Source organism: Cordyceps fumosorosea (assembly GCF_001636725.1).
Source record: "Cordyceps fumosorosea ARSEF 2679 chromosome Unknown scaffold_5, whole genome shotgun sequence".
Taxonomy (NCBI): Eukaryota; Fungi; Ascomycota; class Sordariomycetes; order Hypocreales; family Cordycipitaceae; genus Cordyceps; species Cordyceps fumosorosea.
The window spans coordinates 248903-262058 of NW_017387305.1; the positions used below are offsets into that span (position 1 = coordinate 248903).

At 55.5% G+C, this 13156-nt stretch overlaps 6 protein-coding genes across 6 annotated transcripts; 3 read left to right on the forward strand and 3 right to left on the reverse strand.

Annotated features, from left to right (window-relative positions):
• Nucleotides 1-1099: 1099 nt before the first annotated feature.
• Nucleotides 1100-2053, forward strand: ISF_02779 (NADP-dependent oxidoreductase domain protein; the record flags this gene model as incomplete). The annotated part of the gene is made up of 1 exon (XM_018846385.1): nucleotides 1100-2053. One exon carries the CDS (start codon nucleotides 1100-1102, stop codon nucleotides 2051-2053), a length of 954 nt encoding a protein of 317 aa, XP_018706113.1.
• A 351-nt stretch (nucleotides 2054-2404) lies between these two features.
• Nucleotides 2405-3211, reverse strand: ISF_02780 (Protein kinase-like domain protein; the record flags this gene model as incomplete). Its single annotated transcript, XM_018846386.1, has 1 exon — nucleotides 2405-3211. The coding sequence occupies one exon, from the start codon at nucleotides 3209-3211 to the stop codon at nucleotides 2405-2407; it is 807 nt and encodes a 268-aa protein (XP_018706114.1).
• A 1248-nt stretch (nucleotides 3212-4459) lies between these two features.
• On the forward strand, nucleotides 4460-5254 carry ISF_02781 (hypothetical protein; the record flags this gene model as incomplete). The annotated part of the gene is made up of 1 exon (XM_018846387.1): nucleotides 4460-5254. The coding sequence occupies one exon, from the start codon at nucleotides 4460-4462 to the stop codon at nucleotides 5252-5254; it is 795 nt and encodes a 264-aa protein (XP_018706115.1).
• A 615-nt stretch (nucleotides 5255-5869) lies between these two features.
• On the reverse strand, nucleotides 5870-6583 carry ISF_02782 (4-carboxymuconolactone decarboxylase; the record flags this gene model as incomplete). Its single annotated transcript, XM_018846388.1, has 3 exons — nucleotides 5870-5916; nucleotides 5995-6040; nucleotides 6098-6583. 3 exons carry the CDS (start codon nucleotides 6581-6583, stop codon nucleotides 5870-5872), a joined length of 579 nt encoding a protein of 192 aa, XP_018706116.1.
• Nucleotides 6584-7334: 751 nt separating this feature from the next.
• ISF_02783 (transcription elongation complex subunit) lies at nucleotides 7335-10603 on the forward strand (the record flags this gene model as incomplete). Its single annotated transcript, XM_018846389.1, has 4 exons — nucleotides 7335-7514; nucleotides 7581-7665; nucleotides 7718-7839; nucleotides 7889-10603. The coding sequence occupies 4 exons, from the start codon at nucleotides 7335-7337 to the stop codon at nucleotides 10601-10603; spliced, it is 3102 nt and encodes a 1033-aa protein (XP_018706117.1).
• Nucleotides 10604-11276: 673 nt separating this feature from the next.
• ISF_02784 (LEM3/CDC50 family protein) lies at nucleotides 11277-12866 on the reverse strand (the record flags this gene model as incomplete). Its single annotated transcript, XM_018846390.1, has 5 exons — nucleotides 11277-11560; nucleotides 11612-12374; nucleotides 12445-12541; nucleotides 12630-12666; nucleotides 12764-12866. 5 exons carry the CDS (start codon nucleotides 12864-12866, stop codon nucleotides 11277-11279), a joined length of 1284 nt encoding a protein of 427 aa, XP_018706118.1.
• Nucleotides 12867-13156: the final 290 nt, after the last annotated feature.

Genomic DNA, 13156 nt, shown 5'->3' on the forward strand with positions numbered 1-13156 from the left:
TGACGAGAGCTCCGCATGGCCTCGCTACAGTACTGTGAGCTGTCCTGACCGACGGAAGACCCCACCAGAATTTGGCTGGCCAAACATGCCAAACTTGGTGGTGGAAGTGCTGATAAACAGTGGGACTTGCAGATGCAGCACTGTCTGGTTAGGCAGCCAAGCGTGCATCAACTCAGATTTAGATCTGTCTATGGCTGGAATGTATTGAACTGGCAGCCCTTCGCATGTAGTTATTCCCATGCAAGCTACCCGCATGACACATAGAAATACGATGCCGGAGCGGAGTGAAATCGGCACTTTCCAACCATACTTTGAAGTTAGTCCTTTGCAGTGGGACAGCGGCCCAGCGAGTTCAGAATCCGCTGCAACTTGCACCCACTGGAAGGCGGAAGACGGAGGAACGCGCCGGCCTCAAGCGACTACCTAGCATAACTACTAGATAAAGACATGCCTCAGCAACCAACACAGCATCGCCATTTTCTCTTGTTTAACAGTGCCCATTGAATAAGCATCAATCGAATACTATCCTCGTCATTCTTTCTCACATCTCCATGCAACACCTACCGGCACTACCTACCTGTTCTGGTGCTTCCCGAAAGGCGCCATCTCATTACTAATCAACCTTCTTCCGCTCCGACGCCGCCAGCACTGAATGGTGCCATCATCAATAAGTACTAACAGCTAACCTGCCCGCACATCGGAACATCGGGGCGTTGCCGATAACGACAAAAAAACCGGGTTACACGTTTCCCATGGCCCTGCCGACTTGACCTTTCAAAGATTCCCAGATTCCCTCTCTTTTGCTCCCCCCAAAATATCATTGCGTGCTCTCCGTTCTTTGTCTCTTCTTGTCGTGAACAGAGATTTGCGGCGTGCTACTTGATAAAAGCCCGCCAAACCCCGCCAAAATGCCGAAGCTGATTCTCTCTACCAGGCAAGTCACAAGCCCGCCAATTTTTTATTCCCTTCTTCGGGAGTAATGGACGGGACAAGGGCCCGACAATTCGAAGCCCTCTCTTCACACAGACAACACAAAACTCTCTCGCGCCAATCATTTTCAACATCATCATTCTAACATGCCGCCTCCTACAGCAATGTCATGTCGGCTGGCCCTTCCGTGATCCGCAAGTCCAAGTCGGCCCGCGCGCGCTCCAACCTTGAGCTCGTCAACTCACTGCGCGAAAACTTTACAGCCGCCAAGCTCGACTACGCGACATTCCCTCCACAGACCAATGGCCACGCTCCGGCCCCTATCCCCCCTGCGGTCGAGGTGTGGACCGACAGAACCTCAAACGGCTTCGAGAACGGCGCCGGCGGCGACATCTTCGTCCCGCGCATCCACTGGGAAGGCGCGGCTCTTCAAGACGACGCGAGCCAATATGAGATCACCGTCAAGCTCTTTTTCCTGCCGCCCGCCGCCACTGCCACGGCGCACGACCCGGCCAGCCTGGCCGCTGAGCGTGCGCGCTACGTTGAGGATGCTCTGGGCCTTGTGACGCGCGAGCTCGGCGTTGCCACCATCGACCTGCTTGTCGCCTCGTTCCCAGGCATGTCGTTTGAGGGAACGTGCGAGTGGGAGGCGGATAAGCATAACGCGCAGCAGGGTAACCTGGAGGACGAGGTCGCCACCTGGCGCGTGCTGGAGGCGCTCCAGAAGCAAGGCTGCGTGCGGCGGCTTGGCGTCGCCGAGTTTGGCAGCGAGAAGCTCGCCGCCTTCATTGCGCGCGCCGCTGTGCCACCCGCCGTCGACCAGATTAACCTCAAGGACTGCTGCAATGTACCGCCGCCCCTTAAGCAGCTCGCTGCGCAACACGGCATCGAGCTGAACGTCCACGCCGACTGCACCGACATTCTACCCCCGGGAACCCTGCGCGAGCTGCTTGGTCACGGCCCTCAGGGCGCCGGTCTGCTTGCCGACCCGGAGTACCCTGGCGAGCCCGGCTTGGCGGGCGAGATTGTACCTCAGTGGGTGGTGCGGTACGTCGCATTTGTGCGCGACCGAGGCGTCATCGAGAATAAGGGCTATTTTGCCGGCGCGGAGCTGGTCAACTAATAGCACTTTGCATTGCTTTCACGCTTCATGTACGGTGTAAAAGAAGCCACCGCGGCTCATGGTTTGCTGTTGTTGGATATTCGCGTTGGATGGGAAAAGCTGGGTCAGCTGCATTGTTGGGGTTATTCATGGATATTTTCTCTCCTTCTTTTTTGTAGCGAGCATCATTGTGATATTCCAAGGTATATGGAAGTCGTTCGTTGGGATTCGTCTTGGTCGGCGTGGTGTCTAAGGCCATGCATAAGCATGAAATTAGACGAGGTCTCATTTCGTCAATATTCTACTTATATACAATTATTCCCGTACTTTCAGCCCATGGTTCTTTTTTCTTAATTTTGTTGCCAATCTAAATCAGCCTAGCATACTTCGCTTCCGCCCGCGCATCCGTACCTCCTCAAGCTTCTTCAGTACGGCTGGCGCCTGCTTATGCGATGCGCGGTACGCGTCCAGCAGCTCCGAAAAGACGCACTCGGCGCGCGGGTGCGTGCTGCCAAACGCCCTCTCGAGCACATACAGGTCTACGGCACGATCCTCTTCCTGGACCGCGCCGCTAGCCAGCCCAAGATCGATGATGACGACCTCACCCTGTAAATCCGCCGTCGGCGGTGACCCCCCCTCCTCCTCACCACCACTACCGGTCGGATCCAGCATCATATTGCTCGTTGTGAGATCCCCGTGAACGATGCCGATCCTGTGCAAGCTGCCGACCGCCTCGCCGACCCTCCGCATCAGCGCCCTGAGCGGCTCGTCCCGCGCGACCGCGTCGCCGTCGCCGAGGGTGGCGAGCCGCGCGTTGACGGCGGCGCGCACCGGCACGCCCGGGATCCACTCGAGCATCAGCCAGCCTTGGGACTCGTCGACGGCGTAGAGGGCCGGGACGCGGATGCCCTCGCGGCGGCAGCGGGCGAGGATGCGCGCCTCGGCGAGGATGCGGTGGCGGGTGAGGCGGGCGTCGAGGGTCGGGTGGCGCCACGGCTTGGCGGGCCGGTACTTGAGCGCGCACGGCACGGAGGGTAGGAGGTAGGTGGTCTTGTAGAGGCGGCCCTCGGCGCCTTGCGTGATGAGCAAGGGCGGCGCGGAGGACGGCTGGCGCAGGACGGGAGGGAGGGGGAAGCTGTCAGCCGTGGGGGGCGGCGGTGCCTCCATGGCGGCGGCCATGGCGGGTGTGTGTGTGTGTGTGAGTCGGAAGGACCGTTATTTGGTGTGTGGTTTATGCGCGTTTGGGGGTTTTGGAAGGGAAGGTTGGTGTGCTTGTTTGGCGCTATCGTTGAGTGTTCCGTTTGCTAATAAATTGTTTGTTGGAGGAAACAACTGTTGCTGCTGGATGGGAAAAAAGTTACCCCACCAGGTCTGTTCTGAGCCTTGGAGGGGCAGCTGAGTGCTGAGTGGCCAAACACTCACCCATGTATGTATGTACCTCACACCGTCATTGGGCACGCATGTGTGCTCAACTCCCAGACAGTGCCTGATGTAATACATGAATATTGCAAAACGAGAAAGCAGTAGGTACTGAGTAACCGACGGCTAAGAAATAGTTCTTTTCTTAAACGGCCGCTAAAGGGTGCTACAGACTTTTTAAAACAATGTCTTGGGCTTCTGCGTCGGCCGTTCCCGCGCGGATGGTGGCGGGCGCTATTCTAGTGGGTGGCCGACACTGAATGGGATTAACTCGTACTCGGCTTCGTCTACTGTTGATGATGATTACATCGAGGCCAGGCCGGGCGCCTCGGATGCAGGTAACAAGGTAAAGAATGGTCGGCATAATGCAGAAGCATGAGCGACCGACTTCCCCGCCATGTGACTGACAGATAATGATGGTGTTGAGTGCGTGCGTGCGCAGTCAAAAGCCCCGGCTTCAAACCCTCTTGTAGGGGCGGGCCCAACGGGCTGGACCGCCCACTGGCTTCTATCACAAGCAACAATGAATGATGTTAGCGAGTCCACCACCGCCACCCAGCCCAGCCCAAGCCCAGCCATTCCCATTCTCCCATCTCAAGCTCTTTCCTCTCCTCCCTTCTTTGTCCTGGCGGACCCAGTGTTGCACGCATAATGATTAGTGCTTGTCCATTAAAATTAATCATCCTGCAGTCAACATCTCATCCCTCTGCAGAAGCCCAACCGGGAAGTGGGTTCCTGTTCGTCTAATTGTCCCGGCCACAGCTACTTTCCGCCGCCACACACACCACCACACCACCTCTCTCTCCTCCTCCTTTTACATCATCATCACCAACCGCTGCCCAACCTCCACCGCCACGACGACTACGACTTAGACCTTGACGACGACCACGACCACCATATCATGTCATTACCTCACAATCGCTCTCACGACTCTACCATTACTTCCACCACAACAGCCGTCACCATCACCACCGTCGCCACCGCCTCCTCGCGTTTGCACCGCTCATCATGGCCCACGACTCGGGCTGGATCCAGTGGGCTCTGATCCTCGTCATGACCGCCCTGCTTCTCTCCCTCGCCGTGCTCGCCCAGACGGCCAGCGTCTACTCGGCCGCCTACGTCGCCGCGCCGCGCGAGATGGCCGCGCTCATTGACACGGTCGACTTCTCCATCGAGGAGAACGAGAGCTACGACAAGGATATGGCCAAGGTCACCCGCCTCGAGGACAAGATCCGCCTCGGCCGCTTGCTCCGCGAGATCCAAAAGGCCGGCGACGACCTGCGCGAGGACCTCAGCGCCCTGCTGCTGCCCGCCGAGCGCGTCACCGCCGGCGCAAGCACCAGCGCCGCCATGCGCGCCAGCACCCGCCTGCTCTGGGCCGCCAAGCGCACGCCGCTCGAGGACCGCGTCCGCCGGCTCGACCTGCTCCGCATGCGCTTCCTCGTCGTCTTCCTCGGCATCATCACCTCGGTCGCTGACAGGCAGCCTCCGCCTCCCCCGCCCCTGCCGCCCGCCGCGCTGCCGCGGGATCTCGAGAAGTCGCTTACCGCGTTCGCCGCCACCCCGTGCAAGCCCGCCCTGCGCAAGTCCCTCACCGAGAGCATCCCCAAGCGGCCTCCCGTCCGCCGCCTCACCATGCAGGCCATCGGCCATCAGGAGACCATGGCCACCACCGGTCGCCAGGGCTGGGCCGGCGTCGTCGAGGAATTGCAGCTCTCCCCGCGCATGCACCAGCGTCACGCTTCCATCGAGCGGTCCATGTCCGTCGAGAGAGGCATGTCGCCCCGTGACAGAGCTTCGTAGCTCACTTTCTCACGCTTTACGAAGATTGACGCCTTTTCATGAACACCACAGCCTTTTTTTCGACATCATTATTCCTTGCGAAACATACTCTATCAGTCATCAAAGCGCTGTAGAACGACACCGTATGGTACTTTATTTCTAGACCATTTTTTGCATATCTGTTTGCGCTTTTTTACAACGCATCACCATGGCATAGGGCGATCCAAAAGCCGCATCATCAAGGTTGTGTTTTCAGACATGACCTGCGGATTTAGAGCATTGGGCTGCTCTCTTGTTGAGAGAGCATGGCTTTTGGTTGGAGCTTTTCGGTTTACTTTGCTTTTGATTTATTTTGCTTTTTGCTGTTCTCGCTTCACTTCACCCTACTTCACCTCTTCGCTTCACTTAGACAAGATACCCCTTGTCATTTCGCTTCAAGCTTTACCAGCTGATACCGACTTGGCTTTCTCTTCAACTCTGTTTATAATGTTTCAATTCCCCCTTTCTATTCTATTCAACGGCTTCGGATTCCTTCTATTGGGACTTGAACTGTTGGCTTCCCTTCCATTTCCCTCCACCTTCTACCCGCCTCCTGTTTTGTTTAGGATATAGTTTCAACTTCTGATTTGCGATGGGTCAATGAGCTGCAATATCGCCGGGGCCGGTTCCGTTTTTCTCTCCGACTGGCATACCGTGTTAGCACGACACATACTAGACCTCGCATACATCAGATTCAATATATCCAGTTCGAAATAGCTTACCATCGAGTGCAACCAAGAACCGGCTGACGCAGTTGTATGCGCTCACCTATAACCACAAATTAGCTCATCCCAACTACGCCTGCTCTTTCAGAGTTATACATACCGTAGCGGTAATTTCTACCGTCTCACGATCGTTAAAGTGCGCCCTCACCAGCGCAAACACCTCGTCCTTGACCTGGACATGCCTCGTCATCTCCTCTGTGTACCTCAGCACCGCCCACTGCTTCTCGGTTAGCAGCTCCGCCGGCCTCTCCGCCGGCAGCGCCTCAGCCTTGACCACGTCGAGCGCCGCGGCGCTCACGCCGCCCGCGACGGCCAGCGGCGCGTGGTGCGCCCACTCGAACCACGCGGCGTTGCAGACGGCGACGCGGCAGATGGCCAGCTCGCGCAGGTCGTCCGGCAGCGACGTCCGGGTGCGCACGGCGCCCAGGAACGAGTTCCAGCCGTCGGCCACGGGCGGCGCGTGCAGCAGGGCCAGGTCCAGCGGGATGAGCGGGCGCGGGGCGCGGCGGGCCTGGATGCGCGCGACGATGGCGGCGTCCTCGGTCGTGGTGGTCTCTGGCGGGTTGTCGACGTAGGGGATTCTCATTTTGGTCCGGACGGCGTTTGCGTTTATTTATATTTAGGATTTATTTTCCCGGTAACAGAATATTTACAGGTAGAAGGATAGAAGAATGCGATGCTGCTCTCAGGTCCGACGTGCAAGTCATCGGCGGAGACGGAAGGGCCGCTAACGGAATCTCGGCATTAGGTCCGGCACCTGCGCCGGTATGTGCGGAAAAACGATGAACCACTACGCGAAAATGCCCATATTAGCTTCCATGGGGTAAGGACTTGGCGTCGGTGTTTATCCAACATGGGCGTACAAGCGACCCCTCGGGTTAAGCAGCTATGCACACACAGCATGGTACTTCGAGATGTGCCTAGTATCCCCCAATGCAGTTCAGCGAACAACAGCGCAGCGCCTCCACCTCACACTAGAGGCAACTGTTCAGTTTACCATCAGCGCGGTGCTGAGGTTGGTTTTTGTAAGAAATCACGTCGAAAAGATTAAATCCCGAGAATGCATTTAAGAAGGAAAATCTCCCTTCTGTCCTATTTCTTCTTTTTTCTTTTTCTCAATTTTTTTTTTCTCATGATCCAAACGGGTTGAACGAGTGGCTTTGTTGAATGCTGCCTGAACGCGTCGCTCGCTCATTCACGTGACCGTGATACCCATTAACGCGCCACCCATTTTCTCGCGTCGCAAAGCCTGTGGCAACGGGCTCCTGGCCTAGCTACCTACCATCTCTGCCTCTTGGCGTCTTGCTGCCTCTCCCACTTCTTCATCAACCCCCACGATGGCAGAGGTCAAGATCGACAGCGCGCTCTTCCAGGAGCGCATCAATTCCTTCGTCACATCATGGAAAAATGACCTGCGAGCCAGGGATGGCGGCCTTTTCCAGGGCGCCACTTCGCTGGTTGTTCTCATGGGCAAGGTCGAGGATATTCCCGAGTTCCACAAGAACAACGCCGTCCATGTGCGTAACGCCGAGTTCCATGATCGCTGCAGCTTCGCGAATGGCTCTTACTAACCGGGTTGATAGTTTTGGCTCCTTGGTTACGAATTCCCAACCACCATGATGCTTCTCACGACCGAGACTCTCTACGTTGTCACCACGCCCAAGAAAGGTATTTGTTGTCTAGGCAGCAGCGCTCGAGTCGCATCGCTGACATTATCCAGCCAAACATCTCGAGCAGCTCAAAGGCGGCCGATTCCCGATCGAGGTCCTCTCCAAAGGGAAAGACGCCGATGCTAATGCCAAGATGTGGAAGATGATTACCGACAAGATACATGAATGCGGAGTAAGTAACCGCACTGTTGTTTGCGAGGAAAAGCTAACCCAATTCGTAGAAAAAAGTTGGCACCATCGCTCGTGACACGTCTAAGGGTCCGTTCATCGACGAATGGAAGAAGGTTTACGCCGACAGCTGCAAGGATCTCGAGGAAATCGACCTTTCTTTGGCCCTCTCGACATACGCCTTCTCTGTCAAGGATGAGAATGAGCTGCGCGCCATGCGAACTGCTTCCAAAGCGTGCGTTGCTCTCATGACGCCCTACTTCCTTGACGAAATGTCTAGCATCCTCGATGCCGAGAAAAAGGTCAAACACTCTGCGCTTGCAGACAAGGTCGACAAGAAGCTCGATGACGACAAGTTTTGGAAAACTGTGCAGCTACCCAACAATACGAAGCTACCTGCAGACCTCGATCCCACGCAGCTTGACTGGATTCTCGGCCCAGCTATTCAGAGTGGTGGCAAGTTTGATCTACGATTTGCTGCCGAATCCAACGATGATAACTTGCATCCTGGCATCATTGTCGCTGCTATGGGTCTACGATACAAGTCATACTGCTCTTCGATCGCCCGCACCTACCTCGTCGATCCGAACAAGTCGCAAGAAAATAATTACAAACTCCTCTACCAGATTCACAACGCTGTTATCCAGGAGCTGCGCGACGGTGTTACTGCCAAGGATGTTTACGCCAAAGCTCTTAGTATCATCAAGAGCAAGAGTCCTGAGATGGAGAAGCATTTCCTCAAGAACGTCGGATACGGCATCGGTCTCGAAAACCGAGACACGACTCTCCTTCTCAACGCCAAGAACCAGCGAACTCTCAAGGACGGCATGACTTTGATCATCACCACCGGATTTCAGGATATTGACAACCCGCAGCCTCAGGACAAAAGTTCCAAGACATATTCTCTGGTGCTCAGTGACACAGTGCGTGTCAAAAGTGCTGAGCCCATTGTTTTCACTGCTGAAGCCCCTACAAGTGCCGACGCCAATTCTTTCTTCTTCAAGGACGACGAAGAGGAGCAGCCGACGCCAAAGAAGGAGAAGCGCGACTCTCGCGTCGGTGCTGTTGCTACGAAGAATATTACCAGCACGAGACTTCGCTCGGAGCGTTCCACTCAAGTGGACGAGGATAACGAGGCCAAACGCCGTGTCCATCAAAAGGAGCTTGCCGCCAAGAAGCAAAAAGAGGGACTTGCGCGATTCTCAGAGGCCAAGAGCGACAATAATGGCACCGAGGTCAAAAAGTTCAAGCGCTTTGATTCGTACAAGAGAGACGACCAATTTCCTCCTCGCGTCAAGAACATGGAAATCGTTGTTGATTCCAAGAATGCCACGGTTGTGCTGCCCCTACTGGGTCGGCCTGTCCCTTTCCACATCAACACCATCAAAAACGCCAGCAAGAGCGACGAGAATGACTTCTCATTTCTCCGCATCAACTTCCTTTCTCCTGGACAAGGTGTTGGCCGCAAAGATGATCAGCCTTTTGAAGATGCCAATGCCCACTTTGTCCGCAGCTTGACATTCCGTTCTACGGATGGTGACAGATATAGCGAGATTGCGACTCAAATTTCCAATATGAAGCGTGATGCTGTCAAGAAGGAGCAGGAGAAGAAGGACATGGAGGATGTTGTGGAACAGGACAAGCTCACAGAAATAAGAAATCGTCGGCCTGCTGTCTTGGATAATGTCTACATCAGGCCGGCGATGGAGGGCAAGCGCGTACCTGGCAAGGTTGAGATTCATCAAAACGGTATTCGCTATCTCTCGCCGCTCAACGCCCAACACCGCGTGGATATTCTATTTTCCAACGTCAAGCACCTATTTTTCCAGCCCTGTCAGCACGAGCTCATTGTCATTATTCACATTCACCTCAAGGACCCGATTATTGTCGGCAACAAGAAGAAGACCAAGGATGTTCAGTTCTACCGTGAGGCGACAGATATCCAGTTCGATGAGACTGGCAACAGAAAGCGCAAGTATCGCTATGGTGACGAGGACGAGTTTGAGGCAGAGCAGGAGGAGAGGCGGCGTCGTGCTGAGCTCGACAGACTTTTCCAGGGTTTCGCGCAAAAGATTGCCGAGGCGGGCCGCAACGAGGGCATCGAAGTGGATATGCCTATCAGAGATCTCGGATTCCACGGCGTGCCTTTCAAGAGCAACGTCTTTATTCAGCCTACCACAGACTGTCTGATTCAAGTGATAGAACCACCTTTTATGGTTATCACGATTGACGATATTGAGATTGCTCATCTTGAGCGTGTGCAATTCGGCCTCAAAAACTTTGACATGGTTTTCGTGTTTAAGGACTTTACACGAACACCTTATGCAGTCAACACAATTCCTGTCGAGTTCCTCGATCAAGTCAAGGACTTCCTGGATTCTTCTGACATTGCGTACAGCGAGGGTCCCCTGAACCTTAACTGGCCGACGATTATGAAGACAGTCACGGCGGACACGCACGCCTTCTTTGCCGATGGTGGCTGGTCCTTCCTGCAGGTCGACTCGGACGACGAGGGCGAGTCAGAGGAAGAGGAAGAGTCGGCCTTTGAGGTGGAGGACGACGACCTGGACGCGGCGTCGGAATCGAGCGAAGACGACTCTGAGTACGGTAGCAACGCCAGCGACGATGACGACGACGGCGACGCCGAGCTCGACAGTGACGATGAAGGCGAGGACTGGGATGAACTGGAGAAGAAGGCCAAGAAGCGCGACAGAGAGAGCGGGCTGGATGAAGAGGAACGGGGTGGCAGCAAGAAGCGCAGAAAGTAAAAGGCCAGGGCGCGAAGTAACTTGTACAATGGGTGAAATCGGTTTCTTTTTGCGAGGGAAGCGGAAAAGCAAGTGGGCTATTCGATTGCTTCTTATCTGTGTTGTTTTCATAGTTTTCGATATCGAGTCTTACCATGGCCGTTTGGTTGTTGTTTCCTTTTGCTCTGTCTACTTGTAATATGAGGAGAATCAATGGAATTGGGCTAGGTTAGAAAATGCCATTCCCAACAGTCAAGCTCCATATCTGTCGCAGCGGCGTACAATTTCATACAGCGATATAAACAGGTCGATTGATGTCAAACCAATCAAAGGTAGTCTCTCTAAGCAGATCGCGCAAGTATAAAAACATAAACTCCTAACCCAAAAACAAGACAAAAAGCACACTAGTCCTCCAATAGCTGTGCCTGGTTTTTGTTTCTCCATGTTCTTCGCTTCGTTGCTGTTCCCGAACGGGCGGCCAAGGTGATATCCCCTTGTTTTACGACCTGAACATGAACAGCAAAAGAGGAGAGAGACTATGGGAGCCACGCCACATCTCTCTTCGTCTTCAAACCATAAGAGATAATTTCCGCAAAACGAGAAGCCATGCTACTACTAATGATGATGCATTGGAAAACAAGACAGTCGCACATGACCCATCAACCGATCCCTTTCAGCTTACAGATGAGCCACACTATGCCTCGCCGGGACGCGCATCGCGACCAGAGGCCACGGCGGTGGCATTGCCGCCGGCGGAGTTGCTCTTGGCGGTCGGAGCGTTGTTCCAGGAGAGGTAGGTGTGGTCGCCGAGCTTGCGGGGCTTGATGAGGTGGGTGGCGGTGAAGACGCCGCCGAGGAGGATGCAGACGCCGCCGACGACGATGTAGGCGATGCCGAGGAAGGGGTTGCGACCGCCCATGACGGTGCGGGTGGTGATGAGGACCGACTTGGTGCCGCCAAACTCTTTCACCTTGAAGTCTGCCTAGGGTTAGCTACGAGGCGGAAGGATGACGGGGGTATTCGTCTTACAGTCGTTGATCGTAATCTCGTACGTGCCCTTTTGCATGCTGTCGTTGTCGTTGCGCTGGTACAGCTTGCTAAAGTCGGGCAGGGCGGCGGTTCGCATCCAGACCTGGAAGGCCTCCCAGGTCTTCAGGTTCGGGGGGCCGTCGTCCTTCGTGTATCCGTCTGGATAGCGGACGTGCCAGTTGGGCGGCGGTACGACTTGTGTGTAGTTGTACTTGGTCGGTGAGTACAGGTCCTTGTCGCTGGCCCACGCAATGTTTGTGTCATTGCTCATACTATACACGCGGGGCGTTGCGCCGTCCGCGCCGGGCGGGTTCAGGAGGACCGGGCTGGAGAAGGTGTCGTTGAACATGGAGTTGGCAATGAGTCCGCAGGGGAAGATGGGCTTCTGATCATTTGACTTGAGCGGCGTGCACTTGGAGTTGTCAATGTCGGAGAGAGACCGCGCCTCGCCGTTGAGCTGCTGGGCGTCGAAGGAGTCAACGTAACGCCGGTGGTTCTGGTAGAAGTTGGTGAGGTGGTAGTAGAAGAGCACGGGCGGGTTCATGTCGGCCGGGATGCTAAAGCGCAGGTGGCAGACGTCGGTGCTGACGCTCACGGTGGAGGTGAGGTTGACAGTTACGCCCGTCTCCTTGCGCCACTGGGCCTGCACGTCGGCGACACTGCCGTTCTTGAATGAGACCTCGACGTTCTTGTCGGGCATGGATCCGAACGTCGAATTGGCGTCGGCGATGCAGTTTGTGTAGTCGAGGCGGATCTCTGAAACCTATACGCCACCGTTGGATTAGCAGCGCGAAACATGTGTGCATTGGTTCAAAAGCCCGGCGCATCCGTACTTGAGAGTTGGCGTAGAGAAGCAGGCCGCCGATGGGGGCAAATATGATGCCAATAGCAAAGAAGAGGGGCAGAACCGTCTTTGGTGTCAGGATCGGCCTGCGAGGTTCGTGTTAGCGTGAAGCGTTCACTCCTAGCCGCCGCGCGCTTGATGCGCAGCTATCCCAGGCCAGAGGTTGCCACGTACTGCCATGCCTTTAGTCGCTGTTGCCGGAAGGCGGTATCTGTCGTGGAAGAAGAGTTAGCTTCCTGCTAGATGAATTTCATTTCTTCTTCGCATGTCGCATCGGGGGACGGTGAGCGCGCGAGTTGGCGACTGACTTGCTGGGCGACGGCTCTTCTTCTTCTCCGGACCGTTCGGGGCGCTGGAGTCGTTGGAGACGCGGGGGTCGGCCTGGCCGTCGTCTCTGGGAGAGTCGGACATGGTCGAAAAGTGTTCGACGGTTATCTGAGAATGTGTCGTCGAATCCGGGGCGATATGAGTCTGGGGGGTTTTAGGGTGATGCAGTCCGGATCAAAGGCATTCGAGGCCGGTCGTACTTGTCAGGAATTCGTGTTCCAAGGGGGCTGAGCTGGCGAGGCGAGGCGAGGCGTTGGCGTGGCAGAAGGCGCTAACTTGGTTGGTCGACAGCAGGCTGGCCAAACCTGCAACAGAGTGTGGCGGTGGTGGCGGTGCAGCCCAAACAGATCAGACGGCGCCAATGAAGATCTCAA